Source organism: Capra hircus, chromosome 7 (genome assembly GCF_001704415.2).
Source record: "Capra hircus breed San Clemente chromosome 7, ASM170441v1, whole genome shotgun sequence".
NCBI classification, from domain to species: Eukaryota; Metazoa; Chordata; class Mammalia; order Artiodactyla; family Bovidae; genus Capra; species Capra hircus.
In genome coordinates this window covers 20,378,565-20,396,082 of record NC_030814.1, presented here as the reverse complement: position 1 = coordinate 20,396,082, position 17,518 = coordinate 20,378,565, and the positions used below count along the sequence as shown (strand labels likewise).

General features: G+C 37.2%; 1 protein-coding gene across 1 annotated transcript in view; it reads left to right on the top strand.

Annotated features, from left to right (window-relative positions):
• Positions 1-17,518, top strand: part of ADGRV1 (adhesion G protein-coupled receptor V1) — a 542,844-nt gene that overhangs the window by 18,593 nt on the left and 506,733 nt on the right. The window contains exons 2-6 of the mRNA XM_018050044.1: positions 8,525-8,709; positions 10,677-10,826; positions 11,988-12,083; positions 14,952-15,056; positions 16,534-16,647. Coding sequence (XP_017905533.1) covers positions 8,525-8,709; positions 10,677-10,826; positions 11,988-12,083; positions 14,952-15,056; positions 16,534-16,647 — 650 coding nt within the window. The remainder of the gene's footprint in view (positions 1-8,524; positions 8,710-10,676; positions 10,827-11,987; positions 12,084-14,951; positions 15,057-16,533; positions 16,648-17,518) is intronic.

The following is a 17,518-nucleotide window of genomic DNA, read 5'->3' as shown; positions in this document are numbered from 1 at the left end:
GCTCCTCTCTCCATGGAATTCTCCAGGCAAGAATGCTGGAGTAGGTTGTCATTTCCTCTTCCAGGGAATCTTCCTGACACAGGATCAAACTCATGTCTCTTGCATTGCCAGCGGATTCTTTTACCGCTGAGCCACGGGAAGTCCCCATAATGAGAACAGAAAATTTTAAAAATAAGTATTTTCTGAGAAGTAAAAGACGGTTTAATGGATTAAGGGAAAAAGAACAGGCTACAGCTATTTCCTAGAAATTGAAAACACAATGGCATAAACAAAAAAAATTAGAAGAATTGAAATTTTATTGTGAATTAAATTTTCTGAAATAGGGCAAAAATCAAAGGTTAGAAATTAGAGATAAAGAGTAGAAAATTAGAGGGCTAGTCTGAGAAAACCAATGTTAAAGAGTTTCAGGATGAAAGAACAGTGAAAATGGAAGGTGAAGAAGTCATTGTGAAATAACATAAGAAAAATTTCCGATACTCTAAAGATGAATATATGAGTGAAAAGGACTGACTGAGTGTTTAGCCAAATGGACAAAAATAATCACGTTCCAAGAAAAATCTTGTGCAATCCTATGCTTTGGACAGAGAGAACATTCTGGGGTGGTGGGGGGTTGGGGTGTGGGGTTAACACAAATAAGCAAACACATATAATACTTTGGAATCAAAATGATTTTAAATTTCTTAACAGCAACATTGGAAGTCTGAAAACAGTGGAGCAAAGCTTTCCAATAATGAAAGAAAACTATTTTTACCAAAAATTCTATACCCAATGAAAATATTATTTGATTGGAAAATTAATATTATAGTAATTTCTGATATGCAAGACCTAAAACATTTAAATTCACATACACTTTTTTGGGAAGTTACTGGAGGATGTTCTCCATCAGAAAAAGGGATTAAACCAAGGAAACCATAAAAGGAAAATGTGGGAATCAGTAAACAGGAGATCAAATGGGGAACAATAAAAAACAATCCCAGGATGAAGTAAAAGGGGATCTCATGATGACTCTTGTGTTCCAGGTATAGAGGTCATGCTCAATGTAGATCTTCAGAAATGTAAGTTTGATAATGTGAGATCTAGTAAATTTCAAGTTTCCGTAGTTGTGTCTACCCTTCCCTAGAGGGTGAATTGGTAGTTACAGTGAAAGGCAGTGGGAACCATCATTTTATGGATGAGAGCTATAAAGTTGACAGTGTGTTGTTGAGAAAGTAAATATTTTCCCACGGTGGATGTCTACCTCGAAGCCTAGTATTTACCTGTTTATGTCTTGAAAAAATGTGTTGATTCCTGTAGTCTCTGTGTAGAAGAAAACAGAATTTGTTGCACGAATTTTCTCCTGTAGACATAACATATCAATATATGTATAGATTCTCTCATGAGAGACAGATAAGGTCATTAACCGTAATGGGCTATGTATAGAAGAAGCATATGGCTGGTGGGGGTTGGTATGAGGTAAACATTTTATTGTTTACTTTTTTGTTCCTTTTTAATATGGTATCACATATATGTCATTTACAGGTGAATAAAATTATTTTCCTTAAAGTTGTAAATTATATATATAAAGATAAGAAACATAGTCTGAAAAACTATGAGACTATTCCTTTTATCATTTAAAAGTAGTTAGCATTTCCTCAATTTATAACATTAGATTATTTGATTTTGAAAGATGCACATTTAAATTCTGTTTTAATATGGAAGAAGGAAACAGCCAATTTTTTGTAGTACTTGCCAAATACCAATAACACAGATTAAGAATTCTTAGAGTCTGAATAATTGATGATGTGAATGATGAAACCTCTGTTGTTCCACAGAAGTAATTCTATAGTTTGAGAATGCCCTTTAGTAAATGTAATAGAATTCAAGTAATTCTAAACTTGAAAACCTTGCTCCATCAGGATCATATTTTCAGTATGAATTACCTGGTGGTCCCACTGTGGGAAGATGCTTGCTATGGCATGGACAAGACAACAGCTGAAGCTGAAAAATCAATGTAACCCTTCAGTTCTGCACTAGTAATGTTTATCTTTTTCCCTCATCCTGTCACTCACAGAGGTTGTACAGTTTTTATTGTGAAACTTAAAGAGACCAAGTTAACATTCAGATTGATGAAAGGTTATGTATGAAAGTTGATTGCTTCAAAATTGGCAAATCAGTTGAATTCTCCTGTTTTTCTTTACATTGTTATCTGTTGGGTCCTGATTTTTATTTTATGTATTTTTTTTCGGTTTTGTTTCCACAGACTTATTGAAACTTAAACTAGAAGACCATTCCAATTTGTTTAGAATATAGTATACTTGGTACCTTTTCTATGGTACCCATTAATAAGAGGCAAGATTAGAGGAAGGTAATACCCTAGATAACAGAATTCAGAATTCTGTGATTATTAGAGCATATCATGTTGGCAGGTATTGTTTTATAAATGAAACTTGGTTTGTTTATGTGCTAAGTAATGCGAGTGAAAAGGCTTCCCCGGTGGGTCAGTGGTAAAGAATCTGCCTGCCAGTGTAGGAAAAGCAGAGGGTACCAGTTCGATCCCTGGTTCAGAAGGATCCCCTGGAGGAGGAAATGGCAACCTACTTGGTAATCTTGCCTGGAATACCCTGTGGACCGAGGGTCCTGGTGGGCTACAGTCCATGGGGTTGCAGAGAGTTGGGCACGACTTAAATGACTGAGCACAGCACCATGCAAATGAAGAAGGAAATTAGCAAATACCAGATTTTCAGAAGGGAAGAAAGAGCTAGACATCCAGGAAGAAAGGAAGAGAAAGGAATTAATGCCTGACTAATGAAGGAAAGTTATGAGCAACCTAGACAGCATGTTAAAAAGCAGAGACATTACTTTGTCAACAAAGGTCTGTCAGTCAAGGCTATGGTTTTTCCAGTGGTCATGTATGGATGTGAGAGTTGGATTATAAAGAAAGCTGAGCACCGAAGTGATGCTTTTGAAGTGTGGTATTGGAGAAGACTCTTGAGAGTCCCTTGGACTACAAGGAGATCCAACCAGTCCATCCTAAAGGAGATCAGTCCTGGGTGTTCTTTGGAAGGACTGATGTTGAAGCTGAAACTCCAATACTTTGGCCACCTGATGCAAGAGCTGACTCCTTGGAAAAGACCCTGATGCTGGGAAAGATTGAAGGCAGGAGGAGAAGGGGACAACAGAGGATGAGATGGTTGGATGGCATCACTGACTCGATGGACATGGGTTTGGATGGACTCTGGGAGTTGGTGATGGACAGGGAGGCCTGGCATGCTGCAGTTCTGGGGTCGCAAAGAGTCAGATACAACTGAATGACTGAACTGAACTGAACTGAATTTGAGGAATAATGATATTGGAATTCCTTAGGACAATTAGAAGCGCGTTAACTTTTTCAGTACACTGAATCAGTGTGGTATATGCCTATCTTAATTTGCTCTATTGTAAAGACATTTTTGGTTTGTCTGTTTGTTGTAAATTTCCTCACTAGTAATTGTCCATTTCAGAGTGGAGGGGGAAATATTATAGATGGTAGTAATAATTGTATGGGGGCCTCCCTGGTGCTTCAGCCTGGGAGAATTTGCCTGTCAGTACAGAAGACACGAGTTCAATCCCTGGGTCAGGAAAACCCCCTGGAGAAGGAAATGGCAACCCACGCCAGTATTCTTGCTTAGGGAATCACCTGGACAGAGGAGCCTGGTGGGCTTCAGTCCATGGGGTCACCAAGAGTTGGACATGACTTACCAACTAAACAACAGCAACAATCACATGAAAACAGGGAAGATTGCTGGTGTGGTGTCCTTTCACAGATGTTTATGAAATTCTATGGCTGTTGAGTAGGAGAGTGGAAGAGGAGGGATCTTCCGCTTGGTATATCCAAACATGAGTTTACAGTGTCTTAGGTTTGAATTTAATGGATGAATATTTATGCTGAAAGTGACTGAGTATCTAAACCAAACTGGCTGTAGTAGAAAATGTATTTTATTGCCTTAGCCACTGAAAAGGCCACGGTAGAACTGGCTTCAGGAACTTGAACTTGAGTTTCAAGACTTGGCACTTCTCCACCTCTTGGATCTGTGTTTAGCTGTGTTGCTTTAGTTTCAGACTTCAGAGAAAGCTGGTCCCAATCAACATGATCCTGAATCCAACAGTAGAGGGAATCTGCATCTTTATGCTTAAGCAAAAGTCTCAGAATTGTGTCTTAAAAAACATTTTTTTTTAGATTTTATATTGGAACTATAGTTGATTTACAATGCTTGTGTTCGTTTCAGAAATACAGTATAGTAATTCAGTTATACATATACATATATCTATTCTTTTTCAAGTTCTTTTCTCACTTAAGTTTTTACAGAATATAAAGCAGAGTTCACTATGCTATAAAGTAGGTCCGTATTCATTATCTATTTTATGTGTAGTAGTGTGTATATGTTAATCCCCCACCGTTTCTCTTTGATAACCCTAGGTTTGTTTTCTAAGTCTGTGAGTCTGTTTTTGATTTGTTAATAAGTTCATTGTATCATTTTTTAAAACTTCCACATATAAGTGATATCATATTTGTCTTTGTCTGACTTACTCCATGTAGTATGATAATCTCCAAGTCTGTCCATGTTGGGGCAAATGGCATTATTTCATCATAATTGTCTTGTTGACTTTCACTGGCCTGATCTAAATCTGTGCCCCTCCCTGTGAGTAGTATCAGGAGCCAGGGGCCCTCTCTTGAGGGTCTTTGTGTCCTCAGTGATTAGCACAGGTGTTACACAGCATATAGTAGGTGCTGTGTGTGCAGATGTTAGGTGAAACTGTAACCTGCTCTTCTGAAAGCAACCAGTTTGCATTGTTAGAGCTGTTCTAATATAGTCCTGATTTTAATTTTGAAGAATTTTTGGTAGGATTAGGTGACTTGTTGGATAGCCTGAATGAAAAGTGAAAGTCAAAGTTGCTCAGTTGGGTCCAGCTCTTTGCAACCTCATGGACTATACAGTCCATGGAATTCTCCAGGCCAGAATACTGGAGTGGGTAGCCTTTCCCTTCTCCAGGGGCTTCCCAACCCAGGGATCGAACCCAGGTCTCCCGCATTGCAGGTGGACTCTTTACCAACTGAGCTATCAGGGAAGCCACATGGATAGGCTGAATATAATTACTAAAATCCAAGAACCTGAGATTTTATATCTGCATATTATCTGGACTCTGTCCAAACTTCATAGTATAATTTGGGATAGATGTAAGAAAGTAACCTAAATATGAGTATGGTTTAAACACAGTAACAGATTAAGAGATAAGAGATCCCCTACTGACAGGAAAAATTTGCTTTTTTTTTTTTTTTTCCTGCATCATGCTACTGAGGAGTGGGAGTCATGAGGGTAACGTAGATGATAGTTGGAAATGAGAGGATTTGAATTTTGGAATATCATGACATTACAATTCAAAGGAATGAGTCAGTAAAACTAAAATTACTCTCTCACAGTTGTGACAGAATATGAAATAGGCACATAATGATCTTTAAACCTATGTTTAAAATTCATTTTATAGAGACATTTAAAATAGGTGGTCTGGTGGGTTGTGTAAAATATTCATTAAATCTAATAAGAGAAAAAGTGACCTGAAATAGATGTAAGACTTGTGTGTTGTGTCAGTTGCTAATGCCTAGTCTTCTGAGTTTAATAAAGGGAATTTCAAAGACAAGATTTTTAATATGATAGAGGAAAAAGTACCTAGTTTACCCTAAAAAAGAAACTGTTCAGCACTTGTGTAATTATGTCTGTCTTCTGATGGGAACTTCACTTTCGAAGCTTTTTCTACATCGTCTTAACTTCCATTGAATGCCAGCTTTGCCTCAAAAAGGTTTCTTACAAGTTGAAAAGATGAAAGCAGAAGCGATTCAGTTATCAGTGATGTCACAGAATTTGAGGCATTTCCAATCATGTTTTGTTTGTCCATCTTGCATAATCTCAAAACTCACTGATGTGTGCCAATCCAAAATGAATTTATTGACTTAACCACAGCATCTAATTGCCTGGGAGACTGGAAGAATGCATCATTTGAGCTCATTGGCCCTGGCATTAAAAGATGTTGTTAAATATTTCAAATAGTCAAGAGAATCATAGTTTCAGTTAAATAAATGTTCTGTTTGTCAGAAAAATAAGGTGCAAACTTTTAGGAGACTCATAATTATACAGTTTTATTCGATTGTTGCGCGTGACAGACTTTGAGAATGTGTGTTCCCACAGGTTAGTCATCCTTCTCACGCTGTGAATCAGTCTCACTCTTTCTCACTTAGAACTGCAGGTGTCGTCTTATTTCTCTAAGCTCAAGGTTCTATCACATCTCATGTTCAAGCAATTGCGTTTTCTTTCAAAATCACAACAGACGTCTTTTTCTTCCACGTCCAGGGCCTGGGTTGCTACGTCCACACCCCCTCCACTCAGTATTCTCTTTCTTGTCCCTAGTTTATTTCTTTCCCACTGTTTGTCATAAGTGAGATGTAGAATTATTCTGGCTTTAGAATTCCACAAAAGGTCTTCATTTGCCTCTGGTTGAGCCCAGCACGCCCAGTTTCCTGCCTCGCCTAGGCTTTCCTGTTCTCCTTCTCTTTCCTCTTCTTCCTTCTCTCTCAGTGCACACTCCTGGCTTAGAAGTCGGGGAAGAGGTTGCAGTTGATGAGGAAGAACTATCTACTATCTTATTTCTTCTCCAAGTCCCTTAGCCCCATGGCAGGCTTTCTAAGAGAGAAGGCACAGGTGTTAAAAATGTCTGGAATATCTGTGCCTGTTGGTCTGTTGGAGGAAGGGGGACCCCTTCCAGGGCCCGAAACTGGGCTCTTGTCTAACACTCGGAAATGAATTGTCCGAGGAGACATATGTGCTGACAAAGCAAGAGATTGTATTGGGAAAGGGCACCCTGGTGGCGAGCAGCAGGGTAAGGGAACCCAGAGAACTGCTCTGCCGCGTGGCTTGCAGTCTTGGGTTTTACGGTGATGGGATTGGTTTCCGGGTGGTCTTTGGCCAATCATTCTAATTCAGAGTCTTTCCTGGTGGTGCACGCATCGCTCAGCCAAGATGGATGCTAGCGAGAGGGATTCTGGAAAGTGGACGGACACGCAGTGTCTCCTTTCGACCTTTCCCGGAACTCTTCCGGTTGGTGGTGGCTTATTGGTTCCGTATTCCTTACTGGGATCTCCTGTCATAAAACAGCCCGTGCGCACGGTTACTAAAGGGCCTGGCCAGGGTGGGCGGGTTCAGTCAGTGTGCTTCCCCAGGTCTACATCTCTTTCCTGGACTCTTAGCTGAACTCTGCATCCCTGTCTACGGATTTTGCAGCCTCACACATGTGAGACATCATTAGTCAATCCCAGACTGCCTTGTTTGAATATATTCCACTGAGCAGTTTGCCTTTTAACCCTAAAGTACATTAAGAACATGTGTATCTGGTGGTTCCTAAATATGAAGCCTTGTGTAGCCATGTGGCAAAGGCAGCTACATGAAAATTTTATTACTTCTTGACCAAGGTAAAGATTAATAGGAAGCATTTTGGTTCATAGAGTACGTAATGCAACTTTTTTAAAAGCCATGAACTTGTTATGTTCGGGTGGCTGCTCACATAATCCTTTGGAATCTTAATGATCCGTGAGATAAATTGCTCACATTTTTAGAGATACATCTACATCACAAAACAGCAGCTCTTTCAAGAGGCCCCTGCGCTGTTGTGCTTTTGAAAACACTTGAATCACACAGAGCTGAAAGTAGGAACAATATTGGTGTCTCATAAACACACACATTGTACGGACAAGAAAACAATAAAGGTTATGGAAAAGAAAGTAAAAGCTTTGCCAAACTTGCTTGGTTTTAAAGAAGCATGGGCATTTTTTAAGAAGTGATATTAGTATTTTAGCTAGTACAGTGGGAGAAATTTAAGTCCTGGAAATTTAGGTGTTCTTTCAAAGGATTAGCATTTCCTTGCAATAACTGAAAAATGCTTTTAAAAAGCATTCTCAAGACAAAACTATGGGAAAAGGAGATAGGACCAAGAAATAAACTTTGGCTTTCACTCACTGCCTTTTGTGACCGTTCAAAGAGTTTTGCTCATATGGATACTTGTATAATTGTCAAATAGAGAATATCACATTAAGATGATCAGTCCTTTTGATAATTTTAGTTTTTGCTTGTCTTTTGCAGTTTGATTTGGGGGAAGATGGGCTTTAATTCAGTTTGCATGTTGCTGCCTAGGTTTTTCTTAGAATAAATTGGAGGGACATGTAATAAACTAAATTTGACAAATACATGTAAGGCAAGTTATTACTATTATGTTAATATCCAAGGTAAAGAAAAAAAAAGTACTTAAGCATAGTAAACAGTACCACAGAAGAGGATTGTCATTTTTGACTTCTTTCTGTGACCACATATTTAAATTGGATAGCTTAATATTTGACACATTTTTATGTCTTAGTTGCTTACTAACTCTTCACTCTGTGTTTATATCTGTAGACAATGCACCCTAATGAAAATATATTGGATACATTTTGTGAACAAAATCTTTTTCTTGTTTTTCTCTATAGGGATGCCCTCTGCATCTTTATTAGTAAATCTTCTTTCAGCTTTGTTCATCCCTTTTGTGTTTGGAGAAACAGAGATCAGGTTTGCCGGACAAACAGAATTCGTAGTTAATGAAACAAGTACAACAGTTATTCGTCTTGTCGTTGAAAGGATAGGAGACCCAGCAAATGTTACTGCGATTGTATCGGTAAGAGATGACAGTAGTTCTGTTTTTACAGAAATAGATAGGAAATGTCGTAGTGATCAGAATGCCTTTAACTGTTTGAGATTCTGAGTAGTTCTATTATAATAAATGATTTACAGATAAACTGTTCATTCTTTTTATATGTCTTGGAGGTTTATAGAGTGATCTAAGGTAGCATGTGTATTTGACAGTAATAGTATTTTAAAAATATAGACTGATTATTTTAAAATAATTTTAATATGCTTATTTTAAAACAAATATAAACTAAAAAATATCAAGTATTCTAGTTATCTCTGCTTGGATTTATTGCTTAGAATTAGGTGACTTAGAGAAAAATATATGACATTTTAAATGTAGAGGAATGGCAATTAAAAAAACCTTTATGTTAGAGAGCTCCTCTTTTGGGAGAAATTAAGTACAATATGTAGAAGTGAGAAGTAGAAATTTGATAGAATATTGCTCTATCTTGCACACAGTTTAGTTAATAGATGGGTTGTATGTACACGTATCTGTGTTTGTATTTAACCAGAAAATCATGTCATATGAACACTAAGGACATTGATATATTTGAGGCCCAAACTACTTGGAATTTTTTTTTTTAATAAGTTTATTTAAGTGATAGGTTAAATCGTCACATTGGGAAACATTGTAAAGAGAGACAAAGAAGAAAAACTAAGAACCCCAATGTTATAATTTTGTGCATTGCTTTCAGTTTTTAATTTTTGACATGCTTGTATTTATTTGAATTTATTTTTAGTTTGATTATATTTGATTATTTAGTTTGATTATATATTTATATATTTTTAGTTTATTATATTTTATAGCCTTTTACATATAATTTTGGTCATATACTGATAACTTTTTTAGATCGCTGTATCATAATCACAACTTTTCTTGATGGTGACATCATTTCCCAGTCATTTCTCAACAGTTTTTCATTGAGGTTGCTTCCAATTTTTGTTGTTGTAAATATTGCTCTGATGAAACTGTTTACACATACATACCAATTTCTGCATATTTTGGATTGTTAAATGATTTTGGGGTTATAGGACCATGATTTTCTCTTTGTATCCATTTCTTTTGATATTTAATACTTTTTGAAAGACTATGCCAACTTTTTTATTAAGGTATGAATACAAGTTTTTCAATACCCTTAACAACTTACTTGGATTTCTCAAGTGTTTAAAACTAACTTTATTTTTGTAAATAAGAACTAGACATTGACTATAATATCCCCATGCATCCTTCATTTTTTATTTATACTCAATCATGATTTTTTCCTAGTAGCTAAGTTACTCATTTTGCATTCTTTGGCAGAAAAAAATCTCATTTGGATTTTCACAAGAAATTGCTGCTTTATAATTCCATAATTATTGCTCCTTTGAGAATCTTAGCAATGCTGACATTACAGAATGAGGTCTTAAAAAGTTCTGAGGAAAAGTTTATAACGACTAATAAATTTGGTATACTGAAAATCGAGTCTTTATTGGTGCTGTGGGAGAATATAAATAAAGCTTCAAGTTGAAAGTTTTGGAAGGAATAGTTTCATTAAACCCAATTTTTTTCCTGATATATTTTGGCAGGCTACTTACACATTTGGGAGAGTTTTAGCTGCAGTTGATCTTCTTGTTAGGTTTGCTGTAATCCACGTCAAATCAGTCAAGAGTGGAGAAAAATAAAATTCACATCAATGTTTTCCTATGTAATTATTACTTTTTATGAAATTATCCCTTTACCTTCAAGAGCATAAGCAAATGTTTTTATGTAGAATCATTTGTTTTTATAATGCTTTTGAAAGGTGATTTTTATCAGTTGTTAGATATTTGTTTAGTTTTTGTACATCCTATTTATAAACTTCAGTGTCATTGGATGATTCATTTTTTTTTCCTGTTGATTGCTGTATTTAGCATCAATTCTGCTTGTCCTAACTCCATGTTATGTAAGAGCTGTCTGTGTTTTGCATTTGATAGCTGTATGGAGATGACACTGGGGACTTTTTTGACACATACGCTGCAACTTTTATACCCTTTGGAGAAACCAATAGGACAGTGTACATAGCAGTATGTGATGACGATTTTCCAGAGCCGGATGAAACTTTCATTTTTCACTTAACTTTACAGGTGAGTCCTTTCCCCCAGCCCTGTTAAAGCTTAAGCTTATAAAAATCTTACAACGCTTAAAAATCAGTTTCTCTAGAGATAAGCCAGTTTAAGTGCTTGATGGTGGTTTTCATAGAAGCCAGAACTGACAATCTCGTTGGCAATTCCATGGTCTGGTTATTCCTCAGACAATCTTGTTTAGAAGATTCTGCAGCTAGTTTTTGGATTAATTCAGCTTTATTTAGGAATTGCCATGACAGATGCTCAGGAAAACCTTGTCTTCCCTTTGGCCCTTTTCTCTATGACCCCTCCCATGCTACCAGCTGCACAAAGAACGAGCATGACTTCTGAGTTCCAAGGAGCGGGCTGGAAAAAGCAGGCCTGGAAGTGGGAGGTCCCTGTGCTTAGAATACATTTGGAGTGACCCTGGGAAAAATGCTTGACTAGCCTAAGGTTTAATCACCCTTGATGACCTAATCTGTTAGGTTGAGGCAATGATGGCTAACACTGCTCTAGTTAATTTTTCTCCAGTGGATTGAAAGTTTTTTTTTTTTAGAAGAATTGTGTTGGTATGATTAAAAATTTTTATGAAATTGCTGCTGGAAGCAATCATGTTTTGCTTTTGTAAAAAACTTTTCTCATAATCCTTTATGCTGCTGTTAAATATCAATAAAACTTGTAGCACACTCTTTCCCACACTTCTTAGAAAAATTGTTGTACTGGTTTAACTTTATTTTGACTCTACAACTGGTAGAATAACTAATTCTGTAAGTTTTAGCACCTTCTATAGTGTAAAAGAGTCATGTTTGAACTGAATTTCATACTGTCACTTAATTCTCTGTTATATTGTGTTACAGAAAAACCTGAAAGAACTTTTTGGCCAACTCAATATTGGTCATGAAATTTAAGTAATTATAATATGTTACCTGCCAGTAATGATTTAGAATTACAACAGTTTATATTTTAACAGTGATTAATGGTTTTAAAAACTCTTTTGAAGAGTTCTTGTTTGGGACTTCACCATGTTGACTTAGTTTGAATATATTTTCTTAGTCTGTGCCTTAAAAACATACTTGAATTTTTATTCATTTTCTGAATGATTGCTTAAAGACTGAAATGCTATTAAAATAATTGTTTTCCTCTTGTTTAATATGTTAATTTATTTTTTGGCTTTTGTTTTAGAAACCTTCAGCAAATGTGAAGCTTGGATGGCCCAGGACTGTTACTGTGACAATATTATCAAATGACAATGCATTTGGGATTATTTCCTTTAATATGGTATGGTTATGATTTAATTTATCTTGTGATTGCTGGATAATAGTTTATTAAATTTTGGGGTAGCTTTTTATGTCACCTAGTATCATCCTGGGTAAACATCCTTATGTGTAAATAAGATTTGCTCAACTTCATCCATATTCCACATTCTGTAGACTGTCCTTTTGTTTTATCTAAGATTGCTTAGAAGTGAGGAGGCCTGTGCACTCATGGTCATCTCTTGCCCTAATCTCTTTCTGCTGAGCATTCCACCTGCTTCATTTGTTCTCTAACTTGGATGTTGTCTTAGTTCAATCTGCTATAAACAGAGTATCAGTACATACACTGGGTGGTTTAATAACAACAGAAATTTCTTTCTTACAGTTACAGAGGCTGACAAGCCCAAAGTCAGGGCATCAGCAGGTTTGGGGTTTGGTGTGAGCCCTTCTGGTTCATAGGCAGTTCTCTTTTTGCTGTGTTTCCATGTGGTGGAAGGGGCAAGAGAACTCTCGGATGTCTCTTTTATGAAAATACTAGTCTCATTCATCACAGTTCTGCCCTCATGACCTACTCCCCTCCCAAAGGCCCCAGCTTCCAGTAACATCGCATAGGAGGTTAGGATTTGAACATGAATTTTGAGGAGGCATGGACATTCAGTCTATAACAGATGTTGTAACTCAGCTCCTTTTGCTTGATATCCCGAACTGCCACTTAAAAAAAGGCATTGTCTGTTAGCCTTCTCTGAAAGTGTGGAGTGACTTGAGACAAGAGAAATACATTGAAAGATCACTGGAAAAAAAAAAAAAACCCTATAATAAGCTAAAATTGAATCGCAGACATTATAGCTCTTAAAAATTCTATAATAATTTTTATACCTGGAGATTTTCCTATTAATTAATATTTCTTGAAGGTTAAAGCTCCATGTCATCTCCCTTAGTTTTGCTCAAAAATTCATTTTTTTTCCCTCCATTATCACTAAATTTGTGTGCCCCTGGTCAGTCCTATGTTCAGAGGGTTTTGTCTTTAGAAACAAACATACGAGGCAGGTCCCCTCCCTGATAAAAATCGTACTCAGCTCTGAAATAAAAACAGAATTTGTATTAAGTGGAATGATATATTGCAACTACATTTTAGTCTACAGTAAGGTTCCTGGTTTTTAGAGTCTTTGAATATGCTACTGATTATCATTACTAAAAGATGATGTGACGCTCCCCACCTTGTTATCTATACTCCAATTTAGGTAACTCCTTCAATTGGTGTATTGTATGTCATTTTCCTAGCACCTTAAATTGTCTTTGAAACAAGGTGAACTGTAGATAACATGATTTTAGAGTTGCAGTATCCTTATTAAAAAGGATATGTGGATCATGCCAGTGTAGTAGACATTTTGTGACCTCCATTATTATGGCATTTACAAAAGTTAATTAATCAAATCAGTCCTTTTTGAATGATAGGGAATTATTAGTTAATTATGAACCAGGCTCCCTTAATTGCTTGATTTTTCTCCCCACTGCCTTTACACTCACTCCCGACTCATTATCCCCAACCTCATACTGGTTCGTTTAAAGGTTTCTTTCTTTCTTTCTTTTGACATTATATATCTTAGCCTCAGAATGAATCCCCGTCTCTAGCGTTGGTCCCAAGTTCCCAACTGCTGTGGTCTCATGACTGCCCGGCAGTCTCTGGCTGGGTACCTGCCCTCTGTGATTAAAATTGAACTAAGTAACTGATGAGCTTGCAGTCAGTACTTTGGTTTCCTGAAGTACTTAGTCTGACTTTGGTTTCCAGATTGGATGATGTTTGTATCGATGATGAAGATGACAGTGATGGTGATAATAATTATAGTCAACCTTTGCTGGCCCTCACTGCGTGTCCTGTACTAGGATAAGCACTTAGGCGTGAATTATCTCGTTGCAACCACATCAGAACCCTTTGAGACAGGCATTCCTTCCCCTGGTGATGGATAGGGACACTGGGACCTAGGGGTCACCTGCTGCCTTGCCTGGCCTGTACCTGGCCACTCAGCTCTTCTACCCTGAGTTTCAACCGGCCATGCCAACATTTTCCAACACTTGAAGTCCTGGCTCTTGCTTCCCCTCAGTAATCATGTCCTGAAAAAAGCCATTCAGTTCAGTTCAGTCACTCAGTTGTGTCCGACTCTTTGTGACCCCATGAATTGCAGCACGCCAGGCTTCCCTGTCCACCACCAACTCCTGGAGTCCACCCAAACCCATGTCCATTGAGTCGGTGATGCTATCCAACCATCTCATCCTCTGTCGTCCCCTTCTCCTCCTGCTCCCAATCTTTCCTAACATCAGGGTCCTTTCAAATGAGTCAGTTCTTTCCAGCAGGTGGCCAAAGTATTGGAGTTTCAGCTTCAACATCGGTCCTTCCAATGCACACCCAGGACTGATCTCCTTTAGGATAGACTGGTTGGATCTCATTAGCAGCTACCTGTTTTCAGTGGCAAGCTGACCGATGAGGAAGGAACAGTGGTTGAGAGCAAGGCTGAGCCACGGTCCCTGTGAATTGCCTGGGTCTGGAGGCACAACTCATTCCTGTGACTTCCTGGGCCCCTGGGAGCCTTTGGATTAATCACCTTTCAATTAGGTAACCTTTAATATTCCTCAGCAGAACAGCTTGTTGTTGGCAGAAGCAGGGCAAGAACCTCCATCTTTTGCCTGACTAGTTTTATGTTCGCTTTATACTATTATTTGAACCTTCTAAAGCCTTATTAGCTACAGCTGATGAAGGCGAGGAGACCCCACATTCTTAAGAGCACGTTGTAGATGGATTTGTCTGTGGACAATTGGGATTTCTAAGGTAATAACAGTTTGTACGAGCTCCTGCCTCTGGTTGATCAGCACCTGATGGTCTTTGCTCTCCCAATAGCCTTTCTCAATCACAGTGAATGAGCCCAGAGGCAGAAATGAATCTGTGCCTCTTACTCTCATCAGAGAAAAAGGAACCTATGGGATGGTGACTGTGACTTTTGAGGTAAGTTTACTGTGAAGTCATTTTAATGCTTAGAACTCATACCAGATCCCTGCAACTAAAAAAATCAAGGTCCTTGGTATAATAAACATGACGCTTAATGAAAATGAAATAGAATGCTTTCATCATCTGATAAAGTTCATGTTTAATATAAAACTGTTTTCCTTGCTGCTTGGAATATACTATGCTTCCACAAACACAACAGATTATTTTAGATACAGGACAATAATAAACCACAAATTAATAACAATAATTCTATAAAATTCATAGAACATTTATGACAGATCTCTTTAAGGATATAAAATTTTAAAATGCTCGTGGGTTCCTTAGGCTTACATAAAATAGTCTTCCCCATATACATTCTCCATTTAAAAAAATATACTTCATGGATGGTGCTAACAGCAGTCACATTCCAAAAATTGGAAAAAAAATTGGCTGTAGAAATGATAAGGCATCATCAGGTTATAGTGTTTTCAACTCTCTGTGAATGTCTGAAGTTATTTTATTGAATCTTGAGCCTTTTGTTCTGTTGAAATGATTACAGCTAACATTCGTGGAGCGCTTAACATCGCTCGGCCCTGGTCTAAGTGCTCTACACTGATTATTGCTGCGTGTGAACTGGAGCTCTTGCCAGGACTCAGTGTCCCTCATGCCATTTAAAGTGTTTTTTTTCCATAATCCTCACCATCATCCGCCATGTGTTTATTTATCTTCCATTTGCTCCCTTTCATTAAATGTCAGATCCTGGTGGGTAGAAAGCTTGCCTTGTTCTCTGCTGTATCCTTAGTACCTAAAAGAGGTCAGACACAGAGTACTTAATAAATACTTTTTGAAAGGAATATGATTTTATTAAATATTTATATCTAGCCTGGTAAGTGGACCTTATTTCCTCATTTTAAAGATGGGGAAACAGCCACACAGGGTTGTTAAAAATATCTCATCCAGGGTTACACCACCAGGGGTAGAACTGGTATTTGATTCCATTACTTAAGAGAATATAATAATTTTGAATGCATTCTGCTCAAGAAAAAGTTATTATAAATTTTTTCCTCAGGCTTAATATTATGGTTGAGAAAAAAGAGAGAACTCTTAGAAACCATGTTGTTTTTAATCTGTGTGTGTGCTAAGTGCTTCAGTCGTGTCCGACTCTGTGTGACCCTATGGACTGTAGCCCACCAGACTTCTGTGTCCATAGAATTCTCCAGGCAAGAACAGTGGGATTGAACCTGGGTCTCCCACATTGCAGGCAGATTCTTTCCTCTCTGAGCCCCTAGGGAAGCTCTTGTAGTTTAATTATAGTCAAGATCTATAATGATATTATGGGCCTTGACTCCATTAATTAAAAGGACAGACTTAATACAGGTTAGTGTCATTCTTCTTGCAAAACATTTTAAAGTAAGTTTGCCAGTTTATATCACAGTAATGCTTTTTTACTCTAATGAAATGTTTTGTTCATTGATGGCACCATGTTTCTTTGCAGGTAGTGGGTGGCCCATATCCACCTGAAGAAGATTTAAGTCCAGTTAAAGGAAATATCACTTTTCCTCCAGGCAAAGCAACAGTAGCTTATAACTTGACAGTACTTGATGATGAGGTAGGATGTGTTAAATGCTTAAAAGGAACAAGGGCTCTCTGTATTACAGTCATGTTAGAGAATATTATGTCAAGTATTAAGTTGTGTTCAGTATTTGAAATTGTTCAAAAGCACAGTCATATATAAAGTAATGTACTGCAGCCAGAATGCCATAGCTCTTAATGCCTGTTTTGGACTAGATCTTGTTAATATTTACCTTATTTAATTCACATTAAGTTGTATATCTGAAAGGCGATGAACTTGAATGTAACTGACAGCCGCGCTCAATACAAGCATTTCCGCATTTTGTAAACCTTGGTGATTGATTTTGCTAGTCATTGCAGTTTTGAGCAGGTATAGTATTATTTACCCAGCATAAATGTATTACTATAAAAGCAAAGAAAATTCTGTTGCAATTGATATTTATTTGTTTGGATGTTTTAAATGTTCACATTCATAGGAAGGCTTTTGTTATTTTCAGTTTCACAGTGAAGCTACCAAGGATTAAGATATATGATAAGGCTAGTTTAACTGGCAAGGAAAGAGTGAATTTGAACAGTATATACAGGGATGTTCCTTATGAGCTAACCAAAAGAAAATATGCCTTTTAATACAATAACCTTAGAAGTAATACTAGAAGAAAAGGGATAGCTGGGAATTTATCTGTCTGCCCTCCCACAAAAAATCATCTAAATCACAACAAATCCCAAAAAAGATGAATTATAAGACATTATTAGAAAAGAGTATTTCTCTTAAAAAAGTGAAATATTAAATAGTGCTGATAGCTCTAGCTCACTGGTTGTGAAAGCTAGCAAAAACCATTTTTAGAACCTGGAACATTGAGCAGGTTATAATTTGGGAGCAGTGATTAATTATACATGTTAATTTTAAG